Source organism: Theobroma cacao, chromosome 10 (genome assembly GCF_000208745.1).
Source record: "Theobroma cacao cultivar B97-61/B2 chromosome 10, Criollo_cocoa_genome_V2, whole genome shotgun sequence".
Taxonomy (NCBI): Eukaryota; Viridiplantae; Streptophyta; class Magnoliopsida; order Malvales; family Malvaceae; genus Theobroma; species Theobroma cacao.
In genome coordinates, this window is record NC_030859.1 from 4,982,475 (window position 1) to 5,004,412 (window position 21,938).

Genomic DNA, 21,938 nt, shown 5'->3' on the forward strand with positions numbered 1-21,938 from the left:
CCTTTACCTAAAGAATCCTTTATTATTGGTGCATATAGGGTTTAGATGGAATTTAAGGAACTAGTAAACTTGAGTTCGAGGTGAGCCTTTTAATAGGTGCTATTTTTAAGACTTATTTCGCCCCTGCCATTTGGTATGCAAAAGAGGATTTATGTGAATAGTCTTAGGGATACAATTAAGCTAACGTTTAACTTTGTCTTTGCACTTTACAAGAGTAGATCGTTAAATACATATGAGGGTTTGCAAAGTTGTTCAGCTTTAAAGCTTACATTTTGTAGTAAGTAGATTATAAGGAATTTAGATTCTTTTGATAGATGATGGGAACTTAAGTGTTTATATTTATGTGTAGAACATAACACTTTTATTGCTTTTTGAAATTTCTGCTCTTTATCTTGTTTGTTTTTGGTTTAATGTGTCAAGATAGTTGGCAACAAGCCTTTTATATAAGCTTGCAAATGTCTCTTCTTCAAGGACATAACCCTTTCATCAACGCACCACTTTGTTAAAAATACATCTTTACATTTTGCAATATACAACCTTTGGATAAGGGTATTGTTTTAATAATCACTTCATGAAAGGACAACCATTTATTCTACAAAACATAATCTTTGAGCTATAATTTGAAAAAATAACTTTTCATATTTAAACTTTTGAGTTGTGGTATTTTTTCAATTTGTCTCATAATCTTTAGATTTAGAGATGTTTTTCTAACATATCATTTTACCAAAAGACATAACCATTCACATGAAAAACCTATTTACAATCCAATAGTCACACTATGTCACTTTATGTGACATAACCTTAAGTTAAGATAACTTTTCATTATGTGATATAACTTTTGATTTTGAAAATACACCAACATCAATCGAATAAAAAAAGTATAAGAAAGGAGTTTATTGGATGGAAAAAAGTTATCTTGTTGTACAACTCAAAACATGATTAAATCTTTCCTTATCCGTAAAAAAATATAATCATGAAAATCATAGTTATTCTAAAATTTTGTTCTTTTTTTATTATTGGAACTAAATCCAATTAAATGCAAAACCATTTCCACCTTTATATTCTTTTCTATTTATTCCATATGAATTAAAGAATTTTTTTACAAAAGTGGAGACTTTGGAAAAAGAAGAAACAAAAGTGAGTAGTTGTGGAAAAAAAATTGGTACTAACTGAATTTGAATGTCACTAGATGGAGAAAAGGACAAAAGAAAATAAAGAGCATTAAGCATACAAAGTAGTAGTTGATATTGAAAAGAAAGAAAGGATTACAATGGAAGGAAGAGCAAGAAAGCTACTCCATAAAATACATTTTAATTTTATGCATGTTCAAAAGAACAAACCAATCAAAACAAAATATTACCACCTACCATCACCCAACTACCTACCCAAAGCAAAAAACTCTCATTCTTGAGAATGGTAGCACAACCACAAGCCCAAGGATTCTATCCTATTAGCCTTGTCTTTGACTTGTCTTAAAAAAAATATTAGTTCTGAAAGATTTCCTTCAAATATGGTCTTTTTCCTTAAAAAGATTAATGTTTCTAGCTTACATATCTTTCTTTCTTTTTTCTCTTTTAATAAAGCAACTGTCTATTTTGGTAAAAGTGTATATTCTAATAACTTATAAGAAATTCTCATAATGAGCAATGCTATAATCTAATATAAATATATAAAAAAACAAAACCTCCACGACAAAGGAGATAGTTATATGTAGATTGCACATGATATGTGGATAGTCTAATTTAGTGTTACATATTTTTATATTAATGTATATGATTTGAGTTAATACACCTTTAATTTTTTTTAAAAAAAATATATTTTTTGACTAAATTAATTACATTTATTTCCTTCTAAATATATCCATTGTTATTACCTTATATGGAGTAAGAATAATCGTGATTGTTAGTATAAATTGTAATTAATATCTCATAAAGACTTTCAAATTCATATAGTTACATTTTGATATTTTAACATGTAAATTTCTTGTCTAAATCTTTTAACTAAAAGTAATGTTTATGAGACAGACCGTTTTACAAACTTTTTTTTTTTCTAATTATGGACCGAAAAAATGAATCTGAAAGTTGGAAGAAGTTGCATTGACATTCATTGTTCAGTATCCAATAAAAAAATGCCACGTGGAGAGATGCAGCTAAGCATATGTCACTTGATTAATAAAAAATAAAAAACCCTCACGTTTTAAACTCGCGAAGGACTAAAATGGAAAAGAAAATATCTTTTCTCAGTCTCAAGTCTCTACAGTCAATAAATACTTAAAAAATGGGGACGAGAAATTGAAAATCCCGTGCAGAGATAAAGAAAAAGAGAAAATCTCTCTTGTCTCCGCGTTCTGCCCTGTGTTTTGTTTGTGTTCACTCTCTTTGACGGGAACTCCAGTCCATTTGCCGCAAAACTGAACAACAGAAATAAAAAAGCAAAGGATAAAAAGATAAAACTTTGGAGAGAGAGAGAGAAAGGGGAGAAAACCCATCTCTTTGGAGCTAAGAAGTATAAGAAGAAACAGAGCAAAAACAGAGCAAGAGAACAGAGTGGAGAGATAGTCAAAAAAAGAGAAAGATGGGCATTTTGAGAGAAGATGTTATAGTGATCAGTCCAGCTGAGAAGGAAGAGGATTCCACTGTGATATCAGTGAATTGCCCGGATAAGACTGGGTTGGGCTGTGATTTGTGTAGGATTATTTTGCTTTTTGGCTTAAGCATTGCCAGAGGAGGTAAGCTTCAATCAACTCTTTTCTTTTTTGGGTTTTTTTTTTTGTTTGTTTTGGAGTTGTAGCCAAATAATAATAATAATAATAATGGGTCATTGTGATTTTCTTTTTTTTTTCACTTTTTTTTTAAATCCTCATAGGAAGTTATAACTGGTTGAACATTAGTCCTTTGATTTTTTTTTTTGGTAATTCTTTTGGGGATATGAACAGAGAATCAAATTGGTTACTATTTATTTGGTTTAATATATAGATATCTTCACTTTATTTAGCAAGCAAAATCACTTGATTGATCATGTTCCTTATGATATATCCGATTCATTTACTTTTACTCTATTATTATTATTATTATTATCCTTTTTCAATTTTTTCCTTTTTCTTTGATGATAGTACAAAGAATTCTGGAAGTGTAAGTCAATTAGTGATTGCACTTTTTTTTTTGTGGATAAGATTTTTCAACAGATGGGAAATGGTGCTACGTAGTGCTTTGGGTGGTTGGGAAAACAAACACAAGGTGGGATTTGTTGGAAAAAAGGCTATTGGAAGTTTGTCCATCCTATTTTTCGACATCTGGAATCGACTATTACCAGCCTGCGAACCAGCAGCCGAAGCCATTGGATGTGTTTCTTCTAAAGTTTTGGTGTTCTTGTTATAGAAAAGGCCTATTAAATGGTGAACTTTCTTCTCTTCAAATTTAATCTTTTAGAGAAAATGTGATGCTAGATTGGCAATCGGTTAGCCATCTCTCATTCAATTGTTATACTGTTTTTCATTTTCAAATTATCATGAGACTTGGATATTGTTTTGCCTAATTGCTTAAGATTTAAAGTGAGGTTTTGTCCTCTCTTTTAGGTGCATGATAGCGCAGAAGGATTTTTGCAGCTAATCCAGCTGTGCTGCAATTAAGAAAAATAACTTTATTAAATTGAGTTGGATAACTTTTGAAATTGTTTATTAACTGGAAATATGTTCATGAGAATCAAATACCTTTGGGAAGGACTTTTTTCCCTTTTTTTAATGTTTTATTTTGCCTTGGGACTAAGATTTTAGGGGTTAAATTAAGTGTTATTCAAGGTGTTAGAAAAGCCAAAGGCATGGAAAAAAATGAGAATTGCATGAGTTCTGATGAATAGGTATTAAAAAGTAAAACTTTTGTATGAATTTTGTCTGGATTGGAGGAGAGAACGGAAAAGTAGGAGAAGAATTTTAAGTTACTTTATTTGGAGCATTATGGAATTTAGAAACTGTCTTGTGAAAGGAAATTGGAGCCATTCTTAAAGTACAAGCATTGTTAGAAGGAAAACAGGTATCAAAAAATACATGTGAGCATTTTTAGAAGGACATCACTTATCAAAAAGACACGTGAGCATTTTTTTTTTTTTTGAAGGGAAACAGGTTTTACTATTAACTCTTCTGTAAAACAAGCAGCCTCTCAAATGAAAACATTATGAGTATCTACATTACCAAGTCTTTTCTTCTTAACGAACTACCCATCATAGCCAAGTAATTTGTTTTCCCTTTAAAGCAAGGAGGTTCATAAAGACAACACATCTCCTCTACCATCTGCTGTTAGGTTTTTTTTTTTTTCTTTTAAGTTTATTTTAAATAAGTCAATTGCTGTACTTGTTTAATTGCTTATGCTTGCCGCTCCATGACAAAGTGTGGTTGTTGCTTTTTGAGATTCATTAAGAGTTCTCTTTTGTTTATGGTAATTGGTTCCCATGTCTTTCAGTTTAATATCAATTTGCGTTTTCTGTTTTGATAGATGTAACTCTGGTCCTTTTTGAGCTGGAGCTTACAATAAAGAAAGTGAAGGTATCCACTACTCCAGATGGAAAAGTGATGGACCTCTTTTTTATCACTGATACCAGGTTTGTCAGTGTTGAGAACTTTTGTTTAACTTGAAAGCTGGAGTTGATCTTCTTTTTCACTGTTGCTCAGTTCTTTTAGACCTGTTTGATTGTTTAGTACATATAGGCAAAAATGAGTAAAGTTTTTGGAATATTAAGAGTGTGAATTTTTTCACAATGGATTCTCCACAACCAGCATCGGCTGACCTGAAGATGAAGTATTACGGAAAATGGCATGTGCTTTGCATGTGGAAGAGGGGAAGGCTGTTAAGGTTAACATAGTGGATCTGGCGTAGAAAAAATTTAACCTGTTTTGGTATAAATTTTCACTGAGATAAGGTAATCAGGAAATTACACTGAGACTCAATGGCATATGTAGAGTAGTCCTTTGTTTTATCGACATATGCCATTATTATTTCCCACCAAAATATCATACTATTATTTTGCAGCTGCTTCAGATAGGTTCTGAAAGAAAATTTTTGGAGTCAGTATACTATTGTGCTAATCCTTTTGTTAAAATAAGCGAATGATGGGATGCACCATTGCTCCAAGAATTTCCTTTATAATTTGACTGGATCATGAAACTGCTAGGTTTTCCAGTTTCTATGCAGTCCCTCAGAATTTTAAGAGTATAGCAACATAATTGGAATTAGAATTTGGATTAATTTAAGCATAATTAAACTCTAGTTGCCTTTCCTTGTGAATCATTGCTTTTCACTTAAACACAAAAGCTAACCGATCTCTTCAAAGGGAATGTTCTACTTCTACTAGTTTCTAAAATGATGTGATTTCTTAAGAGAGCAGATATGCTATGTTTTTAAAGTGATGTTTGTTGAGTGGGGGTTTTCTAAAAGGAGACACATCAGAGCACTGTATATGGTTTCACCACTGCTTTATAACCCTGAGGTTGTCATATGACTGTATCCCTTAGTTATACTTGATCTTTTTCCGTTAAATTTGGTGGAACATTTCACAGCCCATTACATATGATCCTTAAATTGATGATTTTTTGAAGTGTTAGAAAAAAGAAGTTTGATTCTTAATTAGTATTTTGGACCTCCATGTAGGACTTTTGAGATAATAAAAAAAATTCCCTTTTATGTAATTTATCTGACTTTAAGAGGAAAATAATTTATATCAAATCGAAGAGAGAGAACCTCTTTGCCAAACACATTGTGATGGAGTGTGAGTGTGTTTTAATATTAAAAAAGAAAAGAAGGTTGTGGAAACTTGTGCCATTATGTTAATTTTCTGGGGCAATGCATGTTTTTGCTGTTTCTTGATATATATTTATGTGTGTGTGCTTGGTGTTGCAGGCGTCTGTGTATATTATAACACAAAAATTTAACATAGCTCCAAGCACATGCTATATGTGAGAGAGCAAGAGAGAGGGGAGGAGGTTATTAATATGTTTTTATAACTTAGATTTTCCCCCTTTTTTTTTTAATTTAGGGAACTTCTCCATACGAAAGAACGACAGGGTCAAACAATTCTTCACTTGAAAGCTGCACTAGGTGATATATTGGAAAGTTGTGAGATTGAATCAGTTGGCCCAGAAATAACTGCTTGTGCACAAGGCACTTCATTTCTTCCTTCTGCAATCACAGAAGACATGTTCAGTTTAGAGCTGCCAGCACGATATCCTGGTGGGTTACTTGCTTCAAACCCCATATCAATTACTGTGGACAACACCCTTAGTCCCTCCCACACACTTATTCAAGTCCTCTGCCAGGACCACAAAGGTCTAATATATGATATCATGAGAACCCTAAAGGACTATAATATCCAGGTACATATCTTAAACTATTAACTTTTTTATTGAATGGGTTTTTTTTTTTTTCCTTAATGTAGAGTGCTTTGTATTTGCTTGCCATGGTTAAATCAGAAGAAGGAAATTCATGATATTTAAATGGTCCATTCCTCCCAATTTTGACAGTTTGTGCTTTAAAATTGCATAATATCTTCTGAAACTCTGAGTGTCTGAGAAGCAAAGAACTTGGTCATAAAGAGTTTTGTCATAACTGCAAAAGGTTCCACAACTATGACGCTTGGATTCTCTCCCAGATTGCCTTCCTATACATGCTCCATTTACAAATTAATTGTTCCATATCAGGTTTCTTATGGACGATTCTTTGCAAAGCAAAATGGTGGATGTGAGATGGACTTGTTCATTGTGCAAGCTGATGGCAAGAAAATTGTTGACCGCAATAAGCAAAATGCATTATGCTCTCGTCTGAGGATGGAACTATGGCGTCCTCTCAGACTGGCTGTGGTGAGCCGGGGCCCGGACACTGAATTGCTGGTGGCAAACCCTGTTGAGTTGTCTGGCAGAGGCCGGCCTCTTGTTTTTCATGACATTACCCTTGCTCTTAAGAATCTTAACACCCAGATCTTTTCGGTATTAACCACTATCCATTAATGAGTGTCATAAAAGAATGCTGTTTCCAGGTTCTAATCGCAATTCCGTTTTAACTTTTGGTTTTCTCAGGTTGAGATAGGAAGACACATGATCCATGACCGCGAATGGGAAGTATATAGGATCCTACTTGATGAAGGAGACGGTTATCCTGTGCCAAGGAATAAGATCGAGGAGGGTGTGAGGAAAATATTAATGGGTTGGGAATAGAGTAAGGTAACTAAATCTGCCTGGGCGCCTTAAGATCTTCACGGTCACTGTACAGCACATGTTTTTTAGTCTTGTTGAGTCTCTGCTACAAGCTAGGTACTGACTACATACGAATTGTAAATTGTAAAGTTGCCTTAAAAGAAATGAAAAAAAAATGTTTTCCTTCCAAAAAAAGGGAAAGAAAGATGATAAAGATGTTTCGGTTTTCCCCACGCTGCATTGCCTATGAAGCAATCACTGAGCAGTTAAAGCTTCCGGGTTTAGTTTGTGTCGAGCGTAACTGCACTTCCTTAGAGAATCACCTGATGAGCACTTTGAACAGACATGGAGCATCCAAACTAGCGTAGAAGGAAGTACCGGGCTGTGCCCAAGTCATTTCAAGTCAACATAATCTTAACCTGCTCCATAATAAATTAGAATAAACTCAAGAAAAATGATTAGGTGCAATGGTTATTCAAGATTAGTAACGAAGTCAGGGTTTTGTGTTTGATTAAATTTATGTAAAGCTAAAATTATAAATGTATTAAAAAATAAGAATATATTATAAAAATTTAAAATTTTTGACAAGTAAGGTCTTATTAAACCTTTCGAGATCGACAATTATTGTTTTTTTATTGAAACATTTGACTCAATTGTAATAGTAAAAACAAATATCGCTTTCGTCGTCATTTTAAAGGTGAACCGTAACAGTCAAAACTTGAGAACTTGAAATTTTATTTTAAAAATTTAAAATTTCGAGGTGAAAGAGAGTTTATTTTTTATTATTTTATTTGAATTTAATAAACTTAATGAGTGACGTATTTTAAAATTTAAAATCGTATAAAATTGAGTTAGAATTTCGTCACGTGATAGAAGAAAAAATAAATAAAACGTACTCGTCCTCTACATGTCGAAAAAAAAAAACCCAAGTCAAATTTGATGCCTTGGCAAAGTTGGGGACGTTAAACAGACTTTGAATTCGTTGAAGGGAAAATGAGAAGAGTCTTTTTGTAAAGAGTTCCACGAATGAGGCAACACAAACAAAAGCATCTGTATTTCTCCCTTCCAAACAAATATGTATGTGGACCAAAATCCAAACTTCCCCCACGTGGCCTCTTACCAGGGCCAACCTCCTTACTTCCTCGGTCGTTACCTTCCTTCTTTTCCGTTTGGGTCCCACTTTCCCTCCAATCAGAGAGGAGATCCCTCCGAATCTTCTCCTTTCTCCTTGCCAGTTACCCTCCCATATCTTCTTTCTTCTTCTCCTGTTTCCTCCCTCCAGCTTGATAAAACGAAAAGAAGAGCCACAGAGAAAAGTATACTTTAAAAAGAAAAAGGGAAATGAGAGCTTTGAATTCGAGATTTGTTCTAATTGACATCACCAACAACGCCACTTCATGGCACCAACGCCAAAAGCATTCCCACTTCATAACGAGGACTCGTGGAGCTCATCGAAGAGCAGCTGCGGCATCTATAAAGCAATCTCAGCCGTCGGTTCTCCGGACCCCACAAATCCGGAAACCGTCTGAACGGACCACGTTCTCGAATGGGTCGTCTTTGGATTACCTGAACCCGGCTTCGGCTTCGACTTCGACTTCCCGGGTGGAGGCCCCTACGGAGCTGGAGCTGTTCCTCGAAATGTTGCCGTTGAGGATGAGGAGAGAGCTTTGTGGGCATGAAGAGATTGGGGAGTTGATTGAGGTGGTTTTGGATTTGGGGAGGAAGCCTCTCGCTAGGTTTCCTTCTGGAGATTGGGTTATTTCGGAACAGCCTGTTAAGCATGAAGATTTAAGGCATGCAATATCTAAGGTAATTTTAATGGGTGGTTACTCTTGGTTTCTGTTATGCTACAAATTGTGTTGTTGTTGCAAGTTTAAATGTTTATGCATAGGAAGATTGAGACCATGAACGTATTTTAGTATAGTTAATGAACTGGGTCATCCTCTTTTACAGTTTTCCTTTATTTATTCATTTGTTTAGGCGCAGGGTGGAACCAGACAGCATCTACCATCTTTTCAGTATAGTTTACTTTTCTGATATAGTTTTGTTTAGCTTTACTCTGTTATGAACAGGTAGAGATCCAGTCACTTTTTCTGTATGTTGCAAACATGGTCAGCATCTTTTGTATGATGATAACAAAATTGGTATATAAATATTAGTAGTATCTTTAACTGTTGGAACTGGGATTCTTGTGGGTGTCGGGATTGAATGAGTTCTTTTTAAAGTGAGGTTGCTTCTTTTGGCAAGTAAATGAAGTGAAGTGAAGTGAAGTTCCTCATTTTGTTCTAGGTGGGTGACTTTTCGGATGACAATCGTTCGGGTATCGATAGATCTTTACATCGCATAAGTGCTATTAGAAACCGTAAATTGCAAATAATTGGCCTCACTTGTCGGGTGGGTCGCGCTGTGTCTGGAAGTGCTGAGATTACACGGGACTTGGTTGAGGGAGGAGGTTCCATCTTGGTCATAGGTCCCCCTGGAGTTGGTAAAACAACCTTAATCAGGTACTTACCTATGTAATGTTTTAAAAATCAATCTACTGAGCTGAAGTTCCTCTCAAGCCTTCTCCATTGCTCAAGATCATATGTTGTGTAAACAATTATTGTGGAATGTTCTCTTCAGACTTTAAAAGAATATTAATTTTAAATTTTCATGAAAACATGTCTTCTTCTTTTGCTTAGGTTTACAATGTGTTAAGATGAGATAACTCCTCTCTTAATACTATTTTGTTTTATTTATTTTCTATTTTGACTGTGGATTCAATTTAAAGTCTTTTAATCTTAATATTGTCTTATCTTGCATCACTATAACCGACTAGTTGAGTTTCCTGAAAGTTCTTGAAAGTAGTTTATTGGGTTCAATCCTTTCTGTTATCCCATTATGAGATTTTACATAAAAACTCAACTAGCTCTAAAAACTATGTAAGTTTTATTTGGTACAGGATTTGGGTATCTGAAGAATCTTTCTTTTTGCAGAGAAATAGCTAGAATGTTGGCAGATGAACACATGAAACGTGTTGTGATTGTAGATACATCAAATGAGATTGGAGGTGATGGAGATGTCCCCCATGACGGAATAGGGCGTGCAAGGAGAATGCAAGTTCCAAATGTTAACATGCAACATAATGTGAGTGGTGATGTGTGGCTTTACCCATTGCTATACATCAAAATGCCTTAAGCTTGGGGCAATTGTTTTCATTAAGTATAATTGTTGTTGGGTTCAACTACCTTGCAGGTTATGATTGAGGCAGTCGAGAATCATATGCCCGAAACCATCATAATCGATGAAATTGGTACAGAGCTTGAAGCATTAGCTGCCAGCACTATTGCTCAACGAGGAGTTCAGCTGGTTGGAACAGCCCATGGCATGACTATTGACAACATAATAAAGAACCCTTCTCTACAGATCCTTGTTGGTGGCATTGAGGTGCAAAGCAACTCCTTTTGTCTTCACTTTGTATCACTCATATGGATTTCAATATACTTCCAGTGGGATTACTTTGCCTTTTGGATTTATCACTTAGGTTATTTTACATTGTTTGTCCTAGTCTGTTTATTGGGTAACATATTGTAGGGAAATTTATGGAACAAGTAAATTTGACGTAGATAGGTAAAATTCACCCATTTTATGCCATTTTACAGAAGGTTTCATTAGATTACAAGTCATTTTTTCATTTGAAAACAGAGTGTGACTCTGGGTGATGAGGAAGCAAGGAAGAGGAAAGTGCAAAAGACAATTCTTGAAAGGAAGGGTCCACCGACTTTTACATGCGCTGTTGAGTTGATATCTAGGACTGAGTGTCGTGTTCATCATAGACTAGATGCCACAGTGGATGCTATACTGGCTGGTAGAGTATACTAACATTATTTCTTTAGAAGCCTTCTTTGCACCTACTGTTTTTGAATTAAAATTTTTATATAAGCAGATATCTTAAATAGAAACATTTGTGGTTGCCAGGAAAATCTGCTTTATTCGAAATCCGTCAGATGGAGGCTGAAGCTAATGTTTCTCTCAAGTCAACTCTAATGCCTAAAATTGACCATCTTGAACAGTCTGACTTTCCTGTTAATAAAGAAAAATCTGCTCAAGTAGATTTTGATGATGAAGATGAAGACAGTCTTCCTAAACCTATTAAGAAACAAAGACTTAATCAATCTGTGAGCAAAAGGATCTCACCGATATGCGTTTACACTTACAAGGTGAAGGACACAAGTTTTAATTTCCATACTTCTTTTTCATACTTTTTTCACTCTGTATCTTAATTTGAGGCCACACTGAAAAAAATTGGTTGTGGGGAAATGGATTAAAGGGAAAAGGAAATTAGATACTTGGAGAAATACTTGATCTAAATTTATAAGTAGTATTGGAACTTTTCCCAAAAAAAGAAAGGATCATGATTCGTGTTTTATTGGATAGCACTCTATAGAATATTGGAGGTGGGATTGATAAGCTTGATGAAATGTGTTACCCTTCTGCCCTTTACAAGAACTTCAAAGAACTTTTCAGTAATTCCCCTGAGGCAACAGGGAGCTTTATTATAACTGATGTGCAAGGCAGTGCTAATATCATTTTTGTTGGTTGGTTGTGCCCTTTAGATCTTGGAAGCTGATCTCTTACAAGTAGCAGCAGTAATGGGGCTTGAAGATGAAATAGATGTCACTGATGACATTGGGATGGCGGATGCAATTTTAGCATCTGCTTCTGAAATAAAGCAGAATCCATGGATTCGTGGAATAGCAAAGTTCCACAAGTTGCCAATGTTTGTCATTAAGGTATCCTGATAACTATGTTCACAAAATATCATGCTAAAAAAACCAATTTCACATTTATTTTCTTTTTCCTGCTACAATCTTTTATGGTGATGTGTAATGTAATCATAAAAGAAAAAAAAAAGAAACATTCTGCTCCTGAAGATGTGTTTAATTGATATAAGTTTGCTTTTCTGGAATTGCAGTCGAATACCATGGCACAAATGGTCAAGGCAGTGCGCATGATTCTTGAAAGGGAATCATATGGCTCAAGATTAGAACATCCTAACAAAAATTCTTTTGATATTGAGATTGAAGATGATGCACCAAAAAGGAAACCCACCTTGGAAGAGATTGATGCCTTAGAGGTGCAATATCGTTCCCTTGTTCTATTTGTTCATTAGAGTTCCAATATTTTTCAATTATTCTTGAATACTTGTTGGTGAAAATGCATATTTATTGAAATCAGCACTAAACTACTAATGCTAGTGATTATCATTGATAAGTGATACTTCTATCGTAATTTATAGTGATGCTGCAACTTTCTAATGCCGGAAAATTTTGAAACGCTGTGCTTGTCATGCTCAATCAAATAATTTCCACTTAAACATCATCCAACTAACTTCCGATCTACTCTTCATGAATTTCTTGTTAATTGACATCTCTCTTTTTTATTCATATAAATTTTCTTGTAGGAGGTTCGTCTGGCAATCGAGTATATTGTAATTCCTGGTGGTGAACCTGTGGAGCTTCTCCCTAGACGTTCTGAAATAATTGCCCGCCAACTTGAGCTTGTCAAAAGCTATCAATTGGCTGCAGAAAACTCAGGTACTGAGCTTAATCCCAGGTTGCAGATTCTTCCCCAGAGATTGAACAAAAAGCTGTCATCTAAATCCCTCCAAAGTACTACAACTGTAGAAAATGAAACTGGCTTGAAGCCTCAAACCGATAGCAGTGGAGGAACAAGTGTAACGAGGCTGCCCCTCCTGCCTGAATAATTTGGCAAAAGTCTCCAACTGTAACATATTTCAATCATTGATTGATACATGTACCAATATCTCATTGTATAATTACTTTTATCTTTTATATAATGCCATTTATTATCATTTCTTTCTCAATGAAACTGTGAATCATAACCTACTAGTATATATTAAAAAATTATTATTTTATTTTAACGGAACAATAAATAAGTTTACTTTAAATAACTTCTTACGAGATTTAAAAAACAATTTTATAAATAGATAATAAATGAGTTGGTTCGTGATCATTAACAAACTTAACACATGTATGTGCAAACTTGGCTCTTTTATGAAACAAATCTTAAATTTAATTGAAATTGATCGGTTTATCTTATTTAATGAACATAAATGAGTTTAACTCGAAATTGGTTATTATTATTTGATGAACATACTGGTTTAGTTACCATAATCTACTAATTTAAATCACAGATTAGCTAAAAATATGTTTAAAGCATGAATTGAAACATTATTTTTAGTGGATAAAAAATAAGATTACTTTCAAATTTAAGCTGTTTTTTTGGTAAAAAATTCCCTTTATTTCAAATACTTCTCTTTTCAAATTCCTTTTACTGTGGGCCAGTCCAGACATAGAGGCCCAATCTTCGGCTAACAAGTATTGTACCTTAAGGCCCATTTCAAGTAAGTACAACACCCACGTAGCCAAAGACATTCACGTGCCTAACTACTAGGGTTTCTCATAAAAATCTCCCAAAATAATTAAAAAAAAAGAAATCACAATTTCAGTGCAACCCCAAAGCTAACAGAGGGGAGGTAAACCAAAAGAAAAATTTTTTTTCTGGGAAAGTGAAGATTTTCTTCTCAGAAAATAATCTAAGGCTTTATTTTTATTAATCTTTTTGCTTTATTTTCTTTAATTTTGCAGGTCTTTAAACGAGGAAAAGGGAAATTATATGTGAGGGATGGCGGGGAAGGAAGAGAACCGAATATTTGTAGGAGGATTATCATGGGATGTCACGGAACGACAGCTTGAGCATGCGTTTAGTCGCTTTGGCAAAATCCTTGAATCTCAGGTATCCTTCTTTTTTTAAAAAATAAAGTGTTTTTTGTTTTGCCTTATGTTTGGTTGCCTTGAAAATTGAAGAGCATTTGGTGAGAAAATAACATGTTTTTGCAGTTTGTGGGAAAATGGTTTGTTGAATTTGCTGTCATTTAGGTAGGATGTTGTAGTTATTATTTTATAACGGGCTTTTGTCATTCAGAATCATAGTAGTATAATTTCAAAATTCCAGTTTTGGGTCTACAATTTTGAGTGGTTTTTTGTGTGTTTCTTCTTCTCAAGTAGGTCACTTGCAGTGAATTACTGAATTTGCGAGTGATCTCTTTGACTGCTGTTTTTGTCTAGTGAAAAAGTAAGTGGCTGTAGTTGTTGCACGTAAAAAGAAAATCAAGAAATTTTGGTTTTGTTCATCTAATTGTTTAAATGCATGTAAAAAAGTATGCGTGGAATACTCTGTATCTTCTTCTTTTTTTATTTGAATTTCATCTCAGAAGAAACCCTTGTTTGTAATTGTTTAGGCTTGTATTGTTCTATAGTGGTGTTATATAAACTTGAGCCCTGGATATGTTTTACAAAGCTAAAGATTTTTCACAGTAATGTGTTTCATAAGGATATACCTTTCAAATACTTAACAACGTGTGAGCAGGCAAAAACTCACTCCACTATTTTATCTAGATTTATTTGACTTGAAAACTTTCACTAGCACAAGATTTTAAAAACCATTTGAACTTTACACTTGTCCTTTTCCAAACTTGGTTATTTGAATATTATTCCTGGATTTAATCCGAAGCATTAAAAAGATTATTTTTTAAATAATGAATGGCAAAATACTGGGCCAGATCATTAGGAAGTGAAACCTATATTGAGACACTATTGACATTTGTTTGACAATATCTTGTAATTTTTCTGTGTTTAAGAATGATATGTTGCCTATTTTTCTGGATGGTGGTTATTATGTCAAATTCTCCATTATACTTTAATCATGCCACCATAACAAGTGTATTATCTATGCCATCATAACTGCTTGTATACATCAATGGTCAAACAGCTTATGTGATATTGGGTTATAAATAATATGTTTGGTTTGTTTTTGTTTCTCTTTTCTTCATCATATTAATTTTCCTTACTTGTTTCTTGTCTTGTTGAAATGCTGGTAAAAACGTTTTGACATGCTGTGGATGGGTTTTTTAAGAAGTGTTTTTGGTCAGACTGACTGCATCAAGTTGTTGAAGTGCATAGTCATCTCTGTTTCTAATGTTCAAGCGCACAGCATTCATTTACATTTAAGGGGAATGGTTCACGGAAGGGAGCTGAAGTTAAAACTGATTCTTTTAAATTATGTTATGGAGAAAGAGTTTTATTTGGATTAAAGGATCTTTGGCTGAAGCCGCAAGCCATGTTTTTTACTTTATTTGTGATATTTTCTTTTCTCATGCTTGAAATTTGGTGAGCCTAAAATGATTATTGAGACTGCCTAAAGAAAATTCCTTGTTTCTTAAGTGGCTGCTTTTGCTAAAGCATCTAAATGAAGATTTCGTGGAGTTGGTCTCTGAAAAATTTACTGCAAGACTAACGTCCTTGTTCATCATGGAAACAAATGAGTAATGATCGGTGTCAATTTGCCTTCCAAGAGGACCCAGAGGGTTGTCAAGATAAATTTTACTTTTGTAGGGTATATGAAGCACTTGTAGACATTTCTTAGTCGTGAAGTACTTGAGGCACCTTACATTATACAAATCTCGTGTGCCTGACCTTTTTAGTTATGGAGTGTCCTTGTGTGCCAACTTTGTCTCTACTCGCTAGCATAAAGTTTTCTGGGCCATTATTTTTCAAATGATGGCAAAGATGCAAAACAATTGCGTGTATACTCATGCACGATTATGCTGTTTTTCCTGAGGCCAAAGTTATGTGCTTTTGGATGGGATTGACATCCTTGTTTCTGCTGATGTGGTGAGCCTGAGGTCCAAGATCCAGTTTTTCGGCCTAATTTTGTCAAGGTTTCTCTTTTGATTTGCTTTGAATTTCTCAATTGATTCAGTTTAGAAATGCAGTCAGTGCTGGATTAGTAGTGAACATGTTCAGGATAAGTTTCACCATTTCCTTTGGAGTATTGATGCAGTTGTGTTAATCTTTCCTCTTGTCTAACATTGCAAACTAGTTAAAGTGAATTTCAGATCACTCTAAGACTAATCCATGAATATCCGTATAGTGAACTCAAATTTTACTTTTTCATGCTTGGACCATATTCATTGAATCGATTAGCAAACCCCAATTAGTTGTTTTTTGGCTCTTGCCTCTGATGGAAGCCTCAGGAACTAGAAATTATTTTTAATGTGAGATCCAACCATGTTCGTTTACTAGCACTGCATCTGTATGGAAGATAATAGATTCTGCACTCCTCTGTAGCACTAAGTTGGGTGCTTATAGCATTGCCGTGACTGCATTATCTCCTTCAGAATTGATAACAAGAGCTTTTTCCAAGTCATCTGCTTGTGCAACCCAAACTGCTGAAGTTGTAAGATATTGCACTCAGTATATGTGGCCGCCAGCTGAACCAGCTTTTAGATTTCTTATCCTAAGCTGATGGCATGTGGATATGAGAAGTACCCTCTTTTATGGTAGCTTATGTTTGCAAGTATAATCTAACTTCATCAGGATATGCATGTTTTCAACAAGTCGTGGTTGATGGGCGGGATGATTGTTTCTTGATTTTGATCAGTTCTGCTACTATGGCCATCTCTGGTAGATCCTTTTTGGTCTCCCTGCTGACTGGATTAGCCAATCCTAGAAGCAGCTAGTTTTTGGGCTTGGTTTCCAAATTGAAGAAAACTTTTGATGAGGCCTGATGATGGTGTATCTGCTTCTTGTTTCAATTATAGATTGCAGAAAAACCAGTTGATATGGGAAATTTTTTGGCTTGGAAAAGATTGATTTTGGCCGAACATGGAAACCTTATTGTCTATTGTTTGTTAACACTTACCAGTGGGAATGTAACCGTCTTTGAAAGAAATACTAGCACTGATTACTGGTTTAATCAGGATGTCCAGTTTGTATCATAAAGAGAGGAAGAGAGAAAAAGAAAGAACACCATTTGTTTGACTGTATGGGGATTATGATAACGTATCCATAAACTGTTATGTCAGATTCTTTGGGAAATGAGATCAGGTCAGAGTTCTCCTATTTTATCAGATCAGAAAAAGGAAAAATGTGCAGTATCTTCTGTTTTGTTTTATGAATCTTTGCAATATCAAACACATATCGATGCCTTACTCACTATAACAAGGAGAAAGTAAGTTATGTTTCATTCTTTTTTTCCCTACTTTTAGTACTATTTGTGCAGACCATGGTTTTGAAGTCCATTTATTTCATTTAAATAGTTGAAGTTGGTTAATTTATACTTTAAATGTATTTTGTTTTAATGAATATTACAATTTACCAGATAACACCATTGCACCCCCTCACCCCCCCTTTTTTTTTTCCTTTTAAAATTTAATTTGAAGACTGTCTGGTGCTATAAGTGATAGAGGCATGATAGTTCATGCACATTATTGACTAGAGCTATGTTCTTCAAATTTATTAAATGTCTCAAGCTGTGTAGCATGATTTCGTCAAAAGCTTTAAGACTTTTGTTCTACCACTAATAATCTCATCTTTAGAGTATTCTATGCATGTTATTTTCTTCTATCCTTTAGTGTACAATTAAGGCGTGTTACTGATTTGTTTCTTCTATGATAAAATGCTAATATATGCTGTGTAGTATACATGTACTCTTTCTTGCTTTACATTTTCTCTGTTGTTTGCCATTAGCTTCTTGTGTCTGTATCTGTGTAGATCATGTTGGAAAGAGATACAAGACGTCCACGTGGATTTGGATTTATTACATTTGCAGATCGTCGGTCCATGGATGAAGCTATCAGGGAGATGCATGGACGAGAGTTTGGAGAACGCATAATCTCAGTGAACAAGGCTCAACCTAAAATGGGTGAAGATCTTGACCATGGCTATAGAGGTTACTCATCAAGTGGCAGGGGAGGCTATGCAGGTGGAGACAGGCCTGTAGGACAGGATGAATGCTTCAAATGTGGACGCTTTGGGCATTGGGCCCGAGATTGCCCCTCAGCTGGCGGTGGTGGCCGAGGTGGGAGTGGTGGCATGTTTTCTTCACGTTCAAGGTATGGAGGGGCTGATGACCGTGGTGATCGCTTCAGAGATCGTGATCGGTATGTTGATGACCGATATGATGGTGGACGCTATGGAGATAGGGACCGTTTTGACAGCAGAGATGATAGGTATGGAAGCCGCGATCGGTATATTGGTGACAGGTATAAGGTTTTACTTGATGTTAATCCAGCATGCCAGTAATTCTCTAGCCATTTTATACATCATCTTTCATTTCTCAGTTTTGTTTTCGTTTTTTTTTTTGGGTAATCTTATTGCTGTTGGACAAATTTAACATAATCTTTGAAAGATACTTAGTATGATGTTATGACATTATATAAATCCTTATCCATAAAACCCAAATCCTATTCATGCAGAATCCATATTTGCTTTTCTTAAGACATTCTAATGTCTTCTGTGAACAATGCAGGTATCCCCCTAGTGGAGACCGATTTGGTGATCGTTATGGTGGTTCAGATCATTTTCCTCAAACTGGTTATGGCAAAGAGAGAGCCTTCCGTGATGTTGCTTCAAGAAGTGGTGATAGGTATGGAAGTGGAGGGCCAGCACGCAATGATGGAAGAAGCTACAGGAACAGGGGTGGTCCTTATGATCGTCCTGGCAGGGGAGGACGCCCTTCTTCCTTTGACCGCTATTAAGTGTTCTCAGTATACTCTTTGAACGTTTAGGTCTGAACTGTACGCTAGGAACTCTTTTTGTCTATCAATCATGTAGGATTGCTTGAACTTCGGTGAATGGCAGGATTGACGTATGCAATGTTACTTAATTGGAGAACCTGTTCACTTATTTCTTGCTACATTAATGCATTTCCGTAGTCATCAACATGGAGCAAAATGAGTCCATTTGTGGGGTCAAATGAACATCTGAGAGTTTGAAAGCTCCTGGCTAGTTTCCATGTAGTTTCCCCTCATCATGGGGCCACAGCTATACTGGTCCAAAGCCATTATAAAGAGGGCCAGAAGCCTAGAAGATTTGCTGGAAATTTATGAGTCAATATCAAAATTCAAACGGTTAGGAACAAACCCATTTTGGATGCCAATCTATTAATTAGTTTTATAATCATGAAATAGTACTCTCTACCTCCCAACTTTTCAACTTGGAGGATTGAGTGTACACTAAACTACAAAAATGCACACGTGGGGTTCTTTGTGTAAACACATGGACTTTTACATTGCTTGCTGATGAAAATGAGCACAATAAAAATTGGCGAGCTTGACTTGCTTTCTCTACTTTCACTCTTCCTTGATGTATAACATATGTTGCTTTATCCTTTCGGAAAAGCAACCAGTAGAATATGGTTGTTGCCCAAGACTTTGGGCTGTTGACTGTTTAAAGTAAGAGAAGAAAATGGCGCACTGAGAGTTTTCTTTTCCAAGTAGATGATGCAAGAGGTGCAACAAATACAAATCTGGTCTTTCCTGGCTCCTTACATCATGATGATGTGATTTTGTTTATGAGAAACGCTGAAGTGTTGGGGATATAAATAGGATTATTATTCAATTTGTAGGTTTCTCTCGTCTTATATAAGATCTCTACTTATTAGACAGCTCGAGTCACCACCCACGTGTTTTGACTCTAGAACCTGTCATCTTTCAAGGTGGTACACATATCCAAAGGTCAAATACCCAAAGTGTACAACTCTTGCAATCAAAGTTTCAATAATGAGAACGCAATTCAAACAGATGCTAGGGGTTAGCAGTGAGAACACAACTTTTGAAATGTGCAAGTGGGCAAATAACTGTTAACTCCAAGGGCTTGCTTGCTGGTCCTCAATGACGGAGATGTTTGTCTTCGTTTTCTGCTTGTTATTTCCACAGAATATTCAAACAATGTATCCCATTATGATTTGTGGGAGAAAAGAATGCAAAGATACCGTTGAGCCACTGGCATTGACCTTCTTAACTAGAAAGGGATATGGGAAAGAATAAAAAGCATGCTATGCTTTAGTGCTGATCTATAAATGAGAAAAGTGTGCATTGACTGAATGAACTGATTATATCTCAGTTCCACTAACCTCCACATTTCAGTAAGCTTGCAGCTATATCCCTTGGAATATTAGCAAGTTGTCTTCGTTTTTGCTATTGAGTTTGAAATTTTGATGATTGTTCAAACCTAATATGATCATTGATATCTTAGTTTCCATGCATATGAAGTAGAACAAAAGGGATGGTTTTAACTAGAAAGTTTAATTGCAATTTGAGCTGTTCTTCAAGCGAGCACATGCATTAGAATGAGGGATTGTTTAGTTCAAATCTTTGAATAGTCTTCTGCTTAATTCCTTTGACAGCTAAGCCAAAATAATTTTTTCTCAAGAATCTAAGACCTAACCATTAATATGCCGAGCAATACCAGAAGATCATAATCATTGTTTAAGCTCCTAATCAGATTATATCTGAAAAAGAATACTTCATCAAGTCAATTTTAGCATCTTAACATATTAAGAACTATCAGCACTTTCACTTCATTTTTTTTTTCTAAAGAATCTGCACGTTTCTTTAGGCTTTGAAAAGTATTCTCACCATTGAAGCAGGTTCTGAACATACATTTTCTTCTACCAAATACATATCATGGCATCAAGGCAAAACCCTTAATATTCCCTAGTTGTCAAAGTTCCATTTGGCAATAGGTTTTGCCATCCATATCTTTCTCCAGGTCCTTTTCCATAAAGTATATGGAATCAATTAGAAAATTCATATCAAATCTTCTTTTTCTAGAAACAATCATGTTTAAAATATGATACGTTATGTCATAAATAATAATAAGATATATATACAGTTTGATTTTAGATCAATGTTTTGAATAAAGAATCGAATTTAAGACGTGCAAATTTACGTCTCATTTTAAATCACTTTTCTTTTTCTACTTAACGATGTCATGTTCCAAATAATCGTGTACTGTGTATGTTGCAAATAATTCAATTGCTTTGGATTTTTTGTTCTTGTAAGACAAATATAATTGACTAAAATTGCATGCTCACGACAAATTGGTAGCCTCCCAAAATCCCAGTGGAAGGCTACTTCCAGCAAGATCAAATCCATAAAGTCCATTTAAATAAGCAAATTACAATCAACCACATACTAATACATTTGACCAAAGTTTCAGCAAACCCTGAGCATTGACTGGTTTTATATTTGAAAAATATGATGAGGCTGTAGGCATCCTCAAAGAATCGATACGTGATTATTGTAACTGAACAATACATTTCTAATTGATGGTGATGTTTATAACGAGAAAAAATTGCCAATTGATAATTGTTTATTCGGTGTTTCTTCGAACTTCTCAGTTTTTCAAGTATATATGATTGAAGTAACTGATAAAAGAGAAACACGTAATGGTAAAGCTTGGGGTAATTGATTTCAATGAGTAAATTAAGTTCCTGTATACTCATTGAATTTTTTTGAAAAAGAAAATTTATTTTTCATCCATAAATAAAAAAAAAACCCTTCAAATTTATTGTCGAAACCTGCTTTAATTAAATTTTTTAGATTAAAAAAATGAATTTTATGTGTACAAATATTACACGTCTGTAACGGACGATTAACGGAAGGATGAATTTGTCCTAAACGATAAGGATTAATTTTTTTTTATATATATATATAAATATAATCATGAATGAAAATGAAACTTTAGTAAAATTTGTAAACAACTGTTTAATTTTATTGGATTTGAATGGTACATGAACCTTCACACTCTAGGTTCGATTACCTATAGAGGTAACATTTGTTAAATAATAATAAAAAATAAACTATAGGTTAATCCTAGGAGAATAATTAAGCAGTTTTGCTCTTTTTTTTAAG

The 21,938-nt window shown here is 34.7% G+C and overlaps 3 protein-coding genes across 5 annotated transcripts; all 3 read left to right on the forward strand.

The window, feature by feature from the left end:
• On the forward strand, positions 2,355–7,410 carry LOC18586511 (ACT domain-containing protein ACR10). Its single transcript, XM_007009953.2, has 6 exons — positions 2,355–2,728; positions 3,173–3,394; positions 4,488–4,593; positions 6,025–6,361; positions 6,686–6,970; positions 7,061–7,410. The coding sequence occupies exons 1-6, from the start codon at positions 2,575–2,577 to the stop codon at positions 7,196–7,198; spliced, it is 1,242 nt and encodes a 413-aa protein (XP_007010015.1). The 5' UTR covers positions 2,355–2,574; the 3' UTR covers positions 7,199–7,410.
• On the forward strand, positions 8,357–13,043 carry LOC18586512 (uncharacterized protein ycf45). The gene is made up of 9 exons (XM_018129619.1): positions 8,357–8,986; positions 9,467–9,681; positions 10,153–10,303; positions 10,412–10,603; positions 10,862–11,024; positions 11,135–11,376; positions 11,773–11,949; positions 12,132–12,293; positions 12,621–13,043. The coding sequence occupies exons 1-9, from the start codon at positions 8,519–8,521 to the stop codon at positions 12,921–12,923; spliced, it is 2,073 nt and encodes a 690-aa protein (XP_017985108.1). The 5' UTR covers positions 8,357–8,518; the 3' UTR covers positions 12,924–13,043.
• On the forward strand, positions 13,632–18,937 carry LOC18586513 (glycine-rich RNA-binding protein RZ1C). 3 transcript variants are annotated; one of them, XM_007009956.2, is made up of 4 exons: positions 13,632–13,715; positions 13,828–13,975; positions 17,794–18,284; positions 18,551–18,937. In XM_007009956.2, exons 2-4 carry the CDS (start codon positions 13,865–13,867, stop codon positions 18,777–18,779), a joined length of 831 nt encoding a protein of 276 aa, XP_007010018.2. In that variant the 5' UTR covers positions 13,632–13,715; positions 13,828–13,864; the 3' UTR covers positions 18,780–18,937. The 3 variants fall into 3 exon arrangements, with proteins under 3 accessions (XP_007010018.2, XP_007010019.2, XP_017984902.1); XM_007009957.2 differs by having other exon boundaries at positions 17,794–18,251; XM_018129413.1 differs by lacking the exon at positions 13,632–13,715 and adding an exon at positions 15,155–17,251.